The sequence below is a fragment of the Schistocerca piceifrons genome, chromosome 7 (assembly GCF_021461385.2).
Source record: "Schistocerca piceifrons isolate TAMUIC-IGC-003096 chromosome 7, iqSchPice1.1, whole genome shotgun sequence".
In the NCBI taxonomy this organism is placed as follows: domain Eukaryota; kingdom Metazoa; phylum Arthropoda; class Insecta; order Orthoptera; family Acrididae; genus Schistocerca; species Schistocerca piceifrons.
In genome coordinates, this window is record NC_060144.1 from 481,273,776 (window position 1) to 481,291,570 (window position 17,795).

Genomic DNA, 17,795 nt, shown 5'->3' on the forward strand with positions numbered 1-17,795 from the left:
ATGTCCTCAATTCAATGAGAAAGAGTGTCCACAAGTTTCATCACGTACGCCGTATCCAGGTGAAGACCGATTTTGATGATAATATTCCTTAGAGCTATAAAATTGCAGGGTTGTTTGTTGGTTGCTATTTTTCACCCACTGTTCCATTTAGTCGCAGGCATTTTCTACAGAATTAAGATCAGCTGATTCAGTGGGCCACTCAAAATGCAAAAGGGTACTTGAGTAGTCATGAAACCAGGATTATAAGCTTGGCGCCTTATAAACACAGGAATTGTCATCCTTGAAGATGGTAGTGCCCACAGCATACTCATCATGAAGATGTAAATGATGATATGGTCATTGAGGATATTCAAATAAATATTCTGGTTAAAGTTCACAGTAACCTGAATAAGTAGGCCAAAGTCATGGTATGAATAAAATGTCCAGAACATCACCTCTAGCCTGAACTATGCCCTTCATACACTGTGCGTTAAATACTAAAATGTTAACTGTATTAATTATAAATAAATAATATTTTTGTGGTGGAAATTATGTTTGAAATCGAAGGGTATTGCTCTGAGTTCTACAGTGCAAATGTATTTAACCTTATCCTTGAGTATCAGTATGATCAAATCCTATCAAAGTGCACACTTATCAGAGCTGAAACTTCACTGACATAGGTTTAATATCAGTTTTTATGCCTTTCAATGAATTTATTATGTTCTGTGTGTAAAGATTCTAATAAAATAACAGCAAGTGGTGGTATGTCATTTCAGTGTAGTTGTTCTGCAGTTAATCTGAAATAAGCTGATAGCAGTGCACTAGTTTGGGCTCTTGCAATTCATACAGAATATCTCTGCTTATGTGTAAGTAGCAGGGGGTCAGCACTAGTGCTAATGCTACTGACTGCTTGGAGGTTGAAAGGGTAGCTATAGGTTGTACATATAATTGATATTCAAGTTAAATAACGATTTACGCAAGAGGCCAAGACTGTTCTGCAGGTTCGATCTACCCAGTCATCCAGCACTCCACTTATAAAACACTGATCACAGTAAGTGATATGTTGAAGATCAGGTTATTCAAATTAAATAGTTGAAATGCACCGTAATATAAATCCATACATATTCTTCATTAATTAATGTAAGTGTTCCCTATCATTTGTAACAAGAATCTTTATCAAGCTTGTCCACAGGCATACGTGATATTCATTATTCACAAAATTATTACAATGGCCATCTCAACGGTGAATGAGTATGCCATATCAAGCTATCTATACATTTTGATACGTGGAGTAAAAAGTTTCTGATCTATCAGAAAGTTCATAGTGTTGTTGCATTCAATTCAGAATTGTACCATCCCTGGTGATTTGCTCATGTGCTGTGGAATCTTACATTATTTAAAATTGTTTCCAAATTTGTAATAAAATGCAAAGTCTAAATCTTTCCTTTAAATCACACGCAGAAGTGCCAAAAGGAGATAGTACAATGCCTATGGTGCTGTCGGGGCATACAGGGTGTTGTATTATTTGAAAAGATGCAAATTGCTACTCAGATTGCACAACACACCGCCAATCAGCTACTGCCAAGTTTCTGTGTTGTTTGACCCTTTGAAGATGTGCAGCTTCGTTTGGTATTGTGAGCAATAGCCCTATGTGAGGTACCCGACTCCAAATGTCGAGTGCATCCAGTTCCCTTCACAATATTTGCTCAGAAACTGTTTTCATTGACAGTAGAAATTCCTGCTGGGTTTGAAACTAATTGTCACTGACAAGGCATGACACTCATCTCCATTCCTTGATTGATAGAATCATTTTACAATCACTATTCTTATGTTGTGTTACATTGCTGCGACTGGTACACCATTCCATTTAGACATGTTAAATTGTCCACACTGCTACACCAGAAAATTGGGCAACTTCATTTATGGTGGGTCTTGGCCATGTCCAAATATGATAGCTTCTTTCTGTCATTCTGCCATGTCAACTTGTCTTACTGTACTGATTCCATACATACCAATTTACTGCCATGATGTACATCAGCAGTGAAGGACCACATGTCTATTTGGTACCAGTTCTGTACCATCTACAGTGGTGAAGATTGACTAGTGTACTGTTTTAGGAGGTTGAGTAATATTTTGTCTTGTGAGCTTTGTTTTCAGTGTCCCTCCTATGCATATAGCATGACACATCTTTTACGCGTGCACATTCAGTCTAATATGTCAGCACTGTGTGATAAAAATCCCATGATGTTAATAGACATCATCATCAAAACTCTTTTCAAAAAATTCTGTCCTGCCACATTATGAAAATATTGCACAGCAGAGTGACCAGAAGTATGATATACCTCAAGGGGACATACTCTTTTCCCACATTGCTTAATGTACACAAGGTGTTTCACAATTCATGTTACACACTTCTAGAGGCTGTAGGGGGGGACTTAGTAAATCAAATTTTACATAGGAATCCATGGCTGGGAATGGTTCATTTCCATGTTACAGGGAAACAAGATGTACAGATTTCACTCCTATTTACTGTGATATTACAACAGCTGTTCAATATGACGGTCAGCAAGTTCAGTGTGCCCAATGTATCTGCATAGTAAATTCACGAAACTCTGTCCAGCATGTGTGGTGTATGGTAAATCACTTCTGCGTCATTGTGATACAAGACTCTTTATGTGGCTCCACAAGAAAATGTCCAAAGGGTTAGCTGGGGATGCAAGTGGCCCACCTCAAACACTCCACCTGTCCCCGTAGACAACTTTGAGATAGTTATAGGCATGGACTACAAAATCTGTTGAAACGCCATCATTCTGGAACCACAATTCGTGCCGAATGTCCAAGACACATCTTCAAAAACTCCACCATCACTTGTTGCAAGAATATCAAGTGCCTGGCACCCATTAGGTGGGGAGGAAGGATGTATAGCCCAGTCACACAACCATCACAGATACATGCTCAGATATTGATGCTGAAGGTGTGCTGAAATCCTCATGTACATGTGGCTTTAGGGTTTTCTTGATCGCAATGTTACTATTTTGAGCATTCAAAACACCTTCCTACTGAAATGTACTTCGGCAGTGAACAAAATTTGCCTTGGAAGCTGAGGAACATCCACAAGTGGTGTAAAAACCAAGTAAAGAAATTGACATGGGCACAAAATCCACCAGGAGTGCGGCAGATACTTTCTGAGGGTGAGATGAGTGGAGTTGCTGTTCATACAGAACACGCCAGACAGACAAGTGAGGCACATGCAAATTACATGCAGTGGCTCAGATACTTGTTGATGGGTTCTCTTCAACTTGATGAAGCACTTCCTCTTCCAGTATGACAGTGTGCTGCTCTCGTGGGGCAACACAGTGTGCTCTGTTGCTTGTGAATTTCCCACTTTCCCGCAGCCATTGTTCTAAGCCGGCAAACACGGGATGAGATGGAGTCGTGCAGTTTGGAAAGTACTCATGGTACAGACGTTGGGCTTCTCTTCCATTACAGCAAACTTCCCTGTAAATTAACAACATATCAGTGTACTCTGAGAACATGTTCTTAGGCATCCTCCTGCTGCAATATTAGTTACCATAATGTCACTCAACACATCATCAGGTAGCATGAAAACAAGGAAGAGAGGAAATAGAGGACATCATGTGGCATCGCCTTGTCATACCATTCTTAAATGTGGGTGGCCTACCATAACAGGTGAACCGCGTAAGAAACATCTAGTGCACGGTTGATCACCTCTTGTTTTCCTTGTAACATGGAAACAAACCATTTCTGGACCTGGGTTCCTATATAAAACTGGATCTACTAAGCACCCTCTACAATCTCTAGAAGTGTGTAACATGAATTGTGAAACACACTATATCCCAGTGGCCAACCTCATCATCATAACACCAAGTCTTTTTCTTAATACTGACTATTTAGCTGCAAAGAATGTTACTAAAAGTACCCAGGAGTAGACTATTGGGACAGTCAGCTCACCTTTGATCCATTGAGTCTACAGTATACAGCATCTAGTTTCTGAAATATAGAAGATGGAAGGAAACTAAGCTTCGCTTAAATAGATCTACACTACTAAACACAGTCTTACCAGCCTTCCTATGTATCACTAGTGAAAGGTACGTCACCTTCAAGAATGACTGTGAGAAACTGAAACAGAATGTTCAGACAAAAAAATGTTAGATTGTTATCTTGTCAATTCATAATGGAAACCCTACAAACATAATAACATCTGCTCTTGCACCCTGCTACTCTGCAGCTGAATAAACTTTCTCCAATAGATTTCATTCAGTCTATGTGAAGAAGGTTGCCATTGCACTAAACAACACTTTGGTGATTATCATTAGATGTTTCTAGCCCACTCAATGTGAAAACTTTACCTCAAAGTAGGAAATGCTCCACTAAACACCAGAAAAAAATCTGTGCTGGTGCAAAATTTTCCAAATGATTGAAAAATTACAAGTGTCTCTTGCATGGAACATCTTGTGCAGGCCATGACTTCAGTTATGGATGAGCTCTCTGAACAACACCCAACAGCTGGCACAGACACAAGGGAAAGGACGTATAGGTCAATTGATAGGTACTTTGGTCAACAGAACTGACAGGATGAAACCAGCTGAAGAAATTGCTCCACAACATCAATATGGTTAGGCTGCGTGGAGAATCCTTAATAGATGATCCAAACATAATTTAGTTAAATGAGATTTACTAGAAGCTCAGATACCTTTGTGAATATGTAAAAACTCAATGTGACATATCTTAACCTGGTCTCAAAACACAATGTGACATTTCCATGTACATACATTTTGTGAGAGTGTCTCAGAAACAGAAATAGAATTCCCATGCAGCACCACATCAGCCACCATTAGTTCTCTCTCTCTCTCTCTCTCTCTCTCTCTCTCTCTCTCTCTCTCTCTCTGTGTGTGTGTGTGTGTGTGTGTGTGAGAGAGAGATATAGTTGTTAAAAATATATTTCAGTTCTTTTTACAATTACCTTAATATTCATGAGTGTAAAAATTGTTGTTGTTCTGTTGAATTGAATACAGTTCTTTCTTGGATTTTATTTTCTTTTGCTTCTGGCACGAAATAAATAAATCCTCTATTCTATTTTGTTAGTTTCTTTAATAATTCCATTAGAGTTATCATTTGTGCAGTAACAGAATTATCATTATCCTTATATTCACATGTTGCTGTTATGTCATATCCGATAGATCGGAAATCTGGTGAAGACCAAAATAAAATTTAAGGGGTGGTAGGTCAGCACTTAGGACACAGCACATAATATGTGGTACCTTCACATATATAGATAAAGAGAAAATGGATTAATAGAATATACAAAAAAGCAAAACAGAAGTAACAAACAAAATTGTTCTGCATTAATCATAAGTAAAGCACCGTGAAAGCAAATAAGACACCGTTTGTGATGTGGAAGAAGAGCAAAACTGTTGAGAGGGGTTGACAGAGAAGAAAGATGTTAACAGAAGGAAATCCAGTATTTAAATTTTGTATTGTATAAGGAGAATGTGGAAGCTGATGTGAGAGAGAGAACAATAAAATAAAACTGAAAACAAAGAAAATTCATAAAGTGTTTTAAATTTAGAAGATGAAACATTTTAGATGAGGAAAAGATAAGGGCACGAATATTTTGTTAAAAAAATTGAGGGTAGACAGGTTACCAATAGAAAATAAAAGTATAGCTCTATACCTCATGGCAGTATAAGTCTGGCAAAATGTACTTGCCACATATGACATTGCAGTGCCAAAAGTACACATAATTAAATCACATTTTAATTCCTTTAGACCACAACCTAGATTGTCTGCCTTGTATCCTACTATATTTACTCATTATCACTGACTCCTACCTCCTGTCTGCCTTGTATCCTACTATGTTTACTCATTATCACTGACTCCTACCTCCAGCTTCATTATTGATCCTCTTCTCTGTTCCCTCTCCTATTCTACCCTCTGCTCCCTGTTCCGTCCCACAGCCACCACTCCATCCCTACCTTCACCTTCTCTCCACCTCTAGCATCATAACAATTAAATGGCATTGATTCTCGTTGTGCTTTGTTCAAATATATTTCCTTGCACTTCTCATTGTCAGTTACAATATACTCTTTTTCATTATCTTATTCACTTTTTTCCTTCATCTTATTGTGCTGTATTATATACTTACTATATTATCTGTTGTAATTATTGGCGTTATAGTAGAGAAGGAAGCTGTTCTCAGTTAAAGATTTCCTGAAAAAATATCCTGTGATCCCTGAACATCAATTTGAAAGAATCTTCCAGTCTGGTGAAATAACATTTGATAAACATTTCTTAAAGGAATTTGCTTGGATGTAGAAATTCTTCAAAGGTTATTTAAGGACAGTATAAACTCAATTTGGTCAACATTAATTAAAATTTCATAAGTTAATATGTATTCCAAGTTCATTTTTCATTGTAACCAACATTTTAATATTTATATCTAGTAAATCCATGATTGTATGAAGTATAGGAATCTTCTGTATTGAATGTGATAGTTGCTTCATTATTTTCAAAAGTCGAGTAGGAGTTCCTATATCATTGTGACCATGAACACTATATTCCAATCCACAAACAATGGCAGTTTCCACAGCTCAAGAGGTGGACAGGGATTGCATTGTTTGCCAGTTGCAAGCGACGGCTTCGGTCCTCACATACATGCGCTCTGCACTTGAAGAGGGCTTGTGTACTGCAAATTACGGCTCTCTCTCAGTTGTGCAGAATTCATTGCTTACCACCACATTAGCTGTGACAACTTGCAATTAATCAAATAAAACTCACTAAATAACTTGCTGCTGTCATGTTTAATGCTCGCATTGCCTATGACATTCACAGCAGAGTGCAGAGAACGCTACTGAACACTCATTGGCTGTCGGAGTATCTGTGACGTAGATGTGTAGAACAAGTCAAAACTCGACCACAATCATTCGTGACTGCAACTTTAGGGCTGTATACAGCTGTTGCTGCCACTTATTTCCTTGAATTGCTGCCAATTGTTTCCTTGAATTACATTGCCAGAAAAAAAGCTGTTTTATTTATGCCCAGTAATAGGAGGGACAATCAGAATAGAGGTAAGGAGCCACTTGTACCTAAGGAAAAAAAATAGTTATCCAGATCACGTCATCCAATCACAAAGCTCTACTACAGCCCAGTCATCACAATGAACTTGATAAATGATGTATCAGTGATGTGCACCTGAGAATCAGAAAATGAGGTTCACAATTTCCATGATATTTCAGTGATGTTATCCTATCACATGATTGTGACAAGATCTTCGAACTCTGTTCCAGTACTGCTTTTTGGCAACTTCTAGAAATTGACAATAAAATTTACAGTACAGTGGAGATGTCTTGCTTCATTTTTCCATCACTAGTTATAACTATAGTTCTCTTCAGAGCTATAGTGTTCCTCTTTTGATGCATTATTATTGACCATTAAAATATAATCAAGCATATTCCTTTTTCTAAATCAGATGACAACAACAATTTCTTTGACTATCAGTTTATTTTTCTGATTTCTTAGGTTTTAGAAATAGCAAATATCTATTTATGTATACTAAAACAATATGTGTATTGTTGCTTGTAGATTTTATGGACGTGACTCTGGTTTGCTCAAGTTCAGAATTTATGCTGGGGTACTTGGACGAAGTCCTCCTCCTGCAGCAAGGCGGCTCGTGGCATTCACTTTCCATCCGAGAGACCCATTCGCCATCAGTGTTCAGAGAACCAATGCAGAGTATGTTGTTAATTTTCATATAAGGCACGTATGACAAAGAAGAAAAATGATACCACTCAACTAAAGGCACAGGCAGATTTGCACACCCTAACATAGCTTCATAATGCGAAATTACATGATGGAATGGATGACAGAGTCCATGTGAAACAAGATTAAAACTTTTACTGTTATTTCATTTCTCACCTAAACTAAATAGTCTCAAATTAAATTTCAATGTGGAACATAAGATTTGGTTTTCAATAGTGTATTTCAGGAAATCTTAGAGTATGAAATACTAGTGTAGTATTTCAGTTTTGATTCTCGTGTATCAAAATACAGCAGAACAACATTGTTTCCACTTTACCAGTGATAAGTTATTTTGAGCCTGTTGTGTTATATTTAGTCTGTAGTTTCAATCTCCTATTTTCTGCCTGTTTTTGTAGAATATGTTGAGACAACATGATGTGCATTACAAGAACTGTAAGATGTGGCAGCATATTTAAGTTCCTTTGAAAGGGAGCCGAAAAGGAGGAGATCTCCAAATGGATATGTTAAAGATAGAATAAATGTATAAAAGAACAAATGCTTGAGTACTTTGTACTGTCACTTCTGTTTATGTGTATTTATAATTTTGGAAATAGCAAAACAGGATTCAGTTTCCACTATGAGCAGTAAAACGTAATTCAAGCACCAGAATACAATCATAGTGTGGTTGTTCTGATGACTGATATATAACGGGTTCTACAGATAGTTTCATGATAAAGTCAGATATTCAGTGATATGTGCCATTTGCAGTTTGTGAGTAGCCTTCGAATACTTTTTGCAGCACTAATTACAATGCAAAAGGCTTTTTCTTAAATATAAATTACAATTTCTCATTTAAAGTATTGTGTTCAATATAATATTAGAAGGTGTGCAAACAGATAATGTCATTGTTAGTGAATGTGTACCTTATTTACAAGTGCTGGCACTTGGATAAAAATCCTAAAACCTATTGTTATTTAGCTGTTGGCATTCCTACAGGCCTGCTTGCCAGTTTTTCATTATTTTTGAGCATGAGTCAAGTAAGCTGTATCCTATACTACTCAACGTTTTCCCATTTACAGCAGTTTCCTGTGACATAAGAAGTTATGTACATACTCATAGCTTCAATAACACAGATGATGAGAGGCTTCATTTTATAGTGGTTAATTTATGTTGGGACAGTCAAATACACGTAACTGAATTTTGTAATAAGTTCCAGTGCGTGTAACAATTTTATATTATGTCAAAGCAGAATTGATTTTACATTATTTTTGTTCAAAAATTTTTTGACAGTACCTAGCATTATCTGTTGTGAGAACAATGACTTTTTGTCTCAATGACAATTAAATATTTACTGGTATGTTTAGACATCCATAGATGGGAGAAATAACTGTCATTAACATATATAGGTGTCATTTTCCAAACAGAATAATGTGGACAGAGAATGCTGTAGAGATGTCTTTGCTAGCTCTCTGCCATGCTCACTAACCTTTAAGTATCTGAATTCCTCGACACCCACTATTCAGACATTGTTATCTCTTGTCTAGGCAGATCAGTCACTAACCAACAAACTTTTGTTAAAGGACATAATTTTTTTCAAAAGCTGTCTAACATAATTCCAGGAAGAATATTGAGATTACAGTAACTTAATGATTTTTGTTCACAGCTTTGTTGGCCCAGGTGCATTGAAACCATCAAAATATTATCCCATATTTGACACAAACACAGCTATAAGTTTATTTCTTTTTTTGCTAGCAGTTCGACACAGCAACATTTCCTTGAGTTTTTATTGTTACTTTGTTGACCACAATAAGTGATAAAGGCAAAATACTTTGTGTGTGTGTGTGTGTGTGTGTGTGTGTGTGTGTGTGTGTGTGTGTGTGTGGGTGTGTGTGTGTGTGAGTGAGCGCACGTGCGCGCGCATGTGCATGTGCGTGTGAGTAAATGCGCATGCAGGTGCTGCATATGCGTGTGGATTTGTTGAATATTAGAGAAGCGATCTTCACCTCACACTTTTTTTGGGAAGATCGGTGTGCAAAAAATAGTGTGATTGCAGTCCTAACTCATTCCCCAGAATATGTTTTTCAACACTAAACCATTTCAGCACTGTTTTATGCAGTGCTAGGGCTCAAGGTTCATAGAGATTCAGCCTGTATAATAAGTGTCAATGAGTTGATTGACATTGTATATGGTTCTTAGGTGTTAACATGAAATACAAAGCCTTCACTTACCACATACATGACACAGAGTGTCATAGTTGTTAGGTAAAGAGCTATGTTTCCTGTATTTTGTAAACTATGTTGGCTAAGACTTTTCCTAATACTCTATATTGTATTAAATGTATTCTGCCATGTAAATATTTGTTCATCGTATCTGTTGTTATGTACTTAATGTTTCATCACTGACAAATTTGTCATCTTCTTTGATCATTTTTAATTTTGAAATTGAAGTGTAAAACACTGGCTTTGTGTACATAAAACTTTTATGAAATGTAACTGAGGGTAACAATAATTCTTAAAGACTGTTTTATACATAAATTTTCATGAGCAGAATGGTACTGACAATATGTAAATTTGTATTCTGCAGAGTAATAGTTTTTGCTTTGGAAATGTTTTCATGCAGTGTTCATCTGCGGCAATAAATATTATTCTCGTCTTTTCTGTAGACTCTACACAGGGTTATATACTACTCTTGGAATGTGTTCACTTCAGTGAAGCTGTAAAATTTGTGATATTTTTGTAACTAGCTGTTATTTTGTGATGACATTTTTATTGTTGTTGGATTTGATTAGACATTTTGCTATACCATTGTACACTTCAGTGCAGAAATCACTTGCATATAAATATTTTAGAGTAACATTTTCTTAATTATCTTTCTCATTTTTAGACCTGTAAATAAGTAATTTTTGAATTATTTAGAAATTTCTATCATGGGCAAATTTCAGATGACGTGTGTTATTTGTAAGAAGGTGTTACTAAATTTGCTGATGGAATTTTGCAGCTATTAAATTATATTTTTGTGAGAATGGGAACTGTTAATTATGTAAATATTGATAATTATTTTCAAAAATATACTTTTCACTGAAAATAATTGTTGTTATTTTTAAGTTAAGTCAGTGGTATGATAGTGTTCTGTCAGATGCCATGCTAAAACATCTCCAGTAAACCCCTTATTTGGCAGAGTACCACACCATATTCCTATTAGATTGTCCCAGTTAAGGGAACCAAAACTCCCTTTAGAGTTACTGACACCATATGTAACATTACTTTTGTTAGGATTTGCTTTACCTTCTCACCTAGGCATACCAATATAGCAACACCCACAATCATAAGAATTGGTTGTAGTAGTAGTAGTAGTCGTGGTGGTAGTGTGACTGAATATGCCATATATAACATTACTTTCTGTAGGATTTGCTTTACCTTCTCATCTAGGCATACTAGTATGGCACCACTGACAATCATAAGAATTGGTAGTAATAGTAGTAGTAGTAGTAGTAGTATTAATATTATGTTTTACAATGGGCTATCACACATCTCACAGATCAGATATGTTATGACAAATATTTGCTGTAATTAAGTATCACATTCATATTACCCAAGTAGCAGGCACTGTTTGAATTAGTATGCTAACCATCATCATTCATTTCCAATTGGAGTACATGAGAAGAATTATATAGGCATGCCAGTACATTGTCAGTGTATTTCACTCTTCTTCATCATCCTCATCAGCCGTTAGACATCTCCTGCTGTATAAAGGCCCCATCAAAACTTTCCCATGCATTATGGTCTCCAGTGATAAGATCCACTTGCTATGAATGCAAAAAAACGTATCTGCTTCAGTGACCTAATCGTTAATTTTTATTATTTTTTTCATTAGACAAATTATAATTGTTTTTGGACATACTTTAAAACTTGCTCTATTAAATTCTTCCAGTCATTCTTAAAGTTTATCTAGACTAGAGGCAAAACGTACAATGACATCACAAAATGAATGTGGTTCATATGTATTCCATCAACAAAATTCCTATTGGATTGTCCCAGTTAAGGTAACCAAAACTCCCATTAGAGGTACTGAAAATAATTGTCCTGATATGGATTATCTTTGGCGGACTCCTCTTCCAGCTCTGAATTTCCTAATATTTTGATGAATTCTAGTAGAGGCAGTGGTGTTGATGTATATATTCTTCAGTGTAGCCCCCCCCCTCCCCAACACCTCTCTCTCTCTCTCTCTCTCTCTCTCTCTCCCTCTCCCTCCCTCCCTCCCTCCCTCCCTCCCTCCCTCCCTCCCTCTCTCCCCCCCCCCTTTATCTGCCCAACTCACCTTTGTTACCAAACTGACAAATCCTTCATGCCACAAGATGTGTCCAATAACTGATCCCTTGTGCCATAAATTTCTTTTCTCTCCAATTGAGTACTCTATCTCCATACTAGTTATCCAGTCTACCCACACAGTCTTCAGCATTCTTCTGCAGCACCACATTTCAAAAGCTTTTACTCTCATCTTTTCTAAATTGCTTATTGTCCACATTTTACTTCTGTACAAGGCTCTAATCCAGCCCAGTACCTTCACAAAAGACTTCCTGATATTTAAATTTATATTACATATGAACAAATTCCTCTTTTTCAGAAGTATTTTTCATGCTCTAGCTAGTCTGCTCTTTATATTTTTCTTTACTTCAGCCATCATCGATTAGTTTGCTGCCCTGATAGTATAACTTATCTACTACTTTTATGTCTCATTTCTTAATCTAATTTCTTCAGTGTCATCTGTTTTAATACAAATATATTCAATTGCCCTTGTTTCGTTTTTTCCTATAGTCATCTTACAACTTCTTTTCAAGACTATCCATTCCATCATTGCATCAATAGCTTTCTCAGAATCTGTTAATATCAAACAAAATGGTAAAGAATATACATTGCCCCATTCTGTAATTTTGTTTTACTTGCAAGTAACCCATTGCTATATCGACTTGTAAAGGCAACTTGTTCCTTTGGTTTACTGAAATCAGATGTTATTCCTTTGTTGTTGTCTACAATTGTAGAGACTCTCTTGCACATTAAAAGATGTCTGCTAGATCTCCAGTTTTTCTTGTCCAGTGTATTTCCTTTCTTGTGAAGTAGAATAATTTTCAGCATTGCTCAAGGGATGGAGATTCTTGCAAACAATTTTACAAATTTCTTTTTTATTACTTTGCATTCAACTTTAACCATTTCTATGGCAATATCTTCATTTCCACTTGTCTATCCTCTATTTACATCCCAAATTGCTTTATATGCCTCATGGCATTACTACCCAAACCTCAATATTTTTATCATTCATATGTGCGCAATTCACCTCTTATATGAATATAATTAAATGGCAGTTATCATCACTTATTAACAAAACACCAATCTTAAATGTGTTACACCTGCTAATGATGAAACAAATACTAGTCATCATGCTTTTAGTTGTGAAACACTTATACTTGTTGAACTTATTTGTTTGTTTTCTGCTGGTTGTAGGTGAACTACTGCCTCATGTACATTTTGTACAGTTGTGAATTTTTTGTACTGTATGGTTGCAAAACTGTGACAGTGAGAATACTTCAGGTTCAAGACCTTCAACAAATACTATGTCAAAATGTGTAAAGGAGATGTGGTATTATCTTCAGTACTTGTATCACCACAGACAACTTCAAACTACATTCTGTTTGATTTGTGTATCAGAGCCGTGAGTACTAATCATCAGTTTCAGATTAACATTTTGCTTGAAACAGGTGAAAATTGCAGACATTTGCTGGAAATCTGAAACTCAAAATTCTCCATATAACTGTCCTTTGAAATATTTATGATTAATCCGCATCTGTAGTTAGGATCATAAAAAGTATTTCATACCTTAATTTATCAATCTCTAATCTTCTACAGTCTTCTGTAACACTGCATCTCAAAGATTTCTAATCAGTTCACTTATGTCTTCACCACTGTCCATGTTATGCAACACCGAGCGAGGTGGCGCAGTGGTTAGCACACTGGACTCGCATTTGGGAGGACAGCGGTTCAATCCCGTCTCCAGCCATCCTGATTGAGGTTTTCCGTGATTTCCCTAAATCGTTTCAGGCAAATGCCCGGGATGGTTCCTTTGAAAGGGCACGGCCGATTTCTTTCCCCATCCTTCCCTAACCCGAGCTTGCGCTCCGTCTCTAATGACCTCGTTGTCGACGGGACGTTAAACACTAACCACCACCACCACCACCATGTTATGCAACATTACAGTGCTGTGCTCCAAACAGTTGTTCATCAGTCATTTTGTGAATTTCAAGATTTACATTTTTGGATGTTAGCAGCTGTTGTAAAAAGTGATTTTACTTTGTAAAGTCCTCACCATTAGGTCTTACTTGCATTTTCTTTCCTTATCTGCTGGGTGGTTATAATTAAACTTTCCCTATTAAACAAATTATAACATGGAAACTAATTACCACACGAGTACCAAACATGGTAGCATAAATCTCAAGAATGTGGGGAAGAGGAATAATGCAGAATCAATTCAAATTAAACACTTTTAATAATATGGCGCCCATCAGTGTCCAGAAGGGTCTGAAAGTGCAGGAATGCATTCTGCTCAACAGAAAGAAGAATGTCCTTAGGTGTGCTGGCTAGCTTTCTTGATATGCTGCACTTCAGGTCAACACATATGTGAATGTTCCCCTGGTCAATCCTGTCCTTCAGGTAGACTCATAACCAGAAATTACAGGGAGTCAGATCAGGTGATCATGCCAGCCAAGCATTTGGAAACAATTGGCTGATAATTCAATCATTTCCAAATGTGACTTGGAGAAACAGGTGAAATTCATGAGCAATATGTGGTGGGGTCCCATCTTGCATGAAAACTGTTGAGTTCACTCCGTCTCCCTCATGAAGGGCAGGTACGACATGCTGGCGAAGCATATCGCAGTAATGCTGGCCAATCACTCCACATGTTCCTTGTGCACCATTATGATCAAAAATGAATGGGCCAGTGATGAACATAGCCGTGAAGCCACACCATACAGTTATATGTTCACCATGCAGAAGAACTTCATGCACAATGACTGGAGGTGAAGATTTCCACACTCAGCTATTCTGTGTGTTCATCCGTTAGAGAAAAATGAGCATCTCTCCATAGGACAGTCCAGAGCCAGCCCTCATCACCTTTCAAGAGAAAGTGGAGAGCGAAGTCAACATGTCGTTGTGCTTTCTGTGGTGCAAGCTTGCGAGGTGCTGAGGCTAGCAGTGTATTTAACACTAAATTCTTCTAGAATCTTCATATGGAAATGATGCTCTAAGCCCCCTCTTTTCTAAATCCAACTTTTGCCGTTGCACATGGATTAAGAGGAAACGCGAACTGACTGTAATTGACCCTGCAAGTGAAGTAGAAAAGAGTTTGGCACCTGCAATAATTTAATTTGATAGAAATTAATTTGATAAAGGAAAGTTTCATTAACGTAGTGAGAAATGAAAGGGTTGTTCTACCGATCAACAGAATGAAAGTTCTGTCCAAAATAACAATTTGATTTATTATGACTGAACTCAAAATAATAAACAAAACACATGAAACATTTACAATACGTCAAATTGAATACTCAAATAAATGCTGTGAAAGTGAAGTTTTCCATAAACTAGATTGTGACATTTATGACCGAGTAGTATGTGGAGCCAATTCCTTGCAACTCAAATCTTAAGAGAAACACCCAGCTAACTGCTGCTACAGTAATGAGAACTCAAACAATGAACACCCAAGACAGAACCACGATAGCAAAGACAGGAACAAGCGTGCTCTGCTGAGCTCTATCACATAGCAAAATTCCCTAAACTGCCGGTGCTGGGGACATACATTACCAAGCTGTCTTCTTAACTGCAAGGACACGATCTGGCTTACTGGAGGTGATGGCTGGTTGCTTCGATGTCCCGTTGTGGTGAGACTTCATAGCAACACAAACGCGCCTCTGAGGGAGATGAAGAAGACTCGCTACACCATCACTGACAGTACAGTGATTGATTTTAACAAGCGAAGTCACACTGTAACTCCAATACAGTCAACTTTAGCAAAAAGTGCTCAAGACGGACAACATAGGCCACTTGTATGCAGAACACTCAATTGCCAGCTGTACTCGGAAAGTTACGTTGAAGTCGAAACTTCAGCAACTTCGTCAAACAGTTGTAATTAAATGAAAGTATATTAGTCAACGGAAGGCAGACTGTCCAGAGCAGCGAGAGCTCAGTCTTGTAACCTACTCTGACCGAAAGACGAGAGCCGACTCTTTCAAGAGCACACACACAGGCCGAACACAGAACATTACCACCCCCACGACCATGGCCGTGGTTAAACGTGCCAATCAGCAACTCGAAAACCGGCGGAAAATTCGACTTTATTGCCAAAGCACTACTATTCCACCAATGGAGATACTTGATGCCAATTTCTGTGCCGATTTTGCTACGTCACGGAGGTATCCCCTGAGCAAGCCAATCACAGTTATGATTTTGCAGGAAACACAGGACTTTGCCTGCCAAAACTGCCTGGGAACACAAGTCATTCCCACGCCTCGCTCATAGCACTTCGGAAAGTGTTTTCGCTAAGTTTCTGCAATGTAACGGAATCTCTAACCCCAGCCTCTTCTTCTGGCCCCTGTGGGCGTGTCGCCCCCGCTCTTATGACAATGTCAGCGTCTGGACAGCATCCATTCGGCTTCTCACACCCATTGGCATAACCGTTTCAAGATCAGCAGAACCCGCCTGTCACCGGACTACCGTGGTGACGAGAGACGCTGCGTGGGAAGTCCGCGCGTGAAGGAATAGCAACTTTTCACCGCATGCAATTAGAGAGGAAAATATTGATAATATTCTTCTATGGCATGCAGCCGGATCATAACATCATCTTGACAATATTTCCATGGTCCAACTGCCCGCCATCTTCAGGTGAGAGTGCTGGTACACAAACTCGCCAAAACTGACTTCTCAGCGGCCCCTATATAGGCCGCAGAAGGCCCACAACGCGTGCGCGAGAAGGTGTCGTAACTACCCTCTAGCACAAGTAAACATACCGCACTGTCAGTGGTGAAAACAGGTGAAATCGAGATATCGCAATCAAAAATTAAAAATTATTCCGACAATCGAAACACAGACCTTTGTTTTTTAATGTCTGATAACACCGGGTTCCAAGTCTTACTTAGAAGATAACCCTTGTCTCTATTAATAAGATTATCAGATAAACGAAACTCTATGGATTCTTTTAAAACACAGTCCGAACAGCGAGATGCAGGGGCAACCATTTGTGTCTCATCATACAACATTCTATGTCCCTTGGTGAGACAGTGCTCTGCCACTGCAGATTTCTCCGGTTGAAGCAACTGTGTGTGCTGCTGGTATTCAACACATCGGTCCTGAATGGTCCGGATTGTCTGACCAGTATAAGCCTTCCCACAGTGGCAAGGGATCTTGTACACACCGGGCTTCTTCAAACCTAAGTCATCCTTATCAGAGCCAAGAAGCGCTCTAATCTTGGCTGGCGGACGAAAAATACTTTTGATATGATATCTTCTTAGAATTTGTCCTATCTTCGAGGAAATGCTCCCAGCAAAAGATAGAAAAGCCACTGATTTGCAGGTATCTTCTGGTGGTTCTGGTGAAGGTCCAAACTGGAAAGCACGACAGATCTGTTTATCTGTATAGCCATTCTGCTTGAACACAACCTTAAGATGGTCCAATTCTTGTGTCAAGCTTTCTCCATCTTAAATGGCATAAGCTCTTCTCGCCAACGTCCGCAGGACCCCCGTACGCTGGAACAATGGATGACAGCTAGAAGCATGCAGGTAACGGTCCGTATGCATAGGCTTTCGATGAACCCAGTGTCCCATCATCCTTTCTGTACACCAGAAACGTAAGCTTTCCATCACTTTCCACCTCCATGGTAAACTAGATGAACCACCAGAAGATACCTGCAAATCGGTGGCTTTTCTACCTCTTGCTGGGAGCATTTCCTCGAAGATAGGAAGAATTCTAAGAAGATATCATATCAAAAGTATTTTTCGTCCGCCAGCCAAGATTAGA

General features: G+C 38.1%; 1 protein-coding gene across 1 annotated transcript in view; it reads left to right on the forward strand.

The window, feature by feature from the left end:
• LOC124709126 (DET1 homolog) overlaps positions 1–10,757 on the forward strand; it is a 57,000-nt gene extending 46,243 nt beyond the window's left edge. The window contains exon 4 of the mRNA XM_047240785.1: positions 7,582–10,757. Coding sequence (XP_047096741.1) covers positions 7,582–7,765 — 184 coding nt within the window. The 3' untranslated portion in view covers positions 7,766–10,757. The remainder of the gene's footprint in view (positions 1–7,581) is intronic.
• The last annotated feature ends 7,038 nt before the right edge of the window (positions 10,758–17,795 follow it).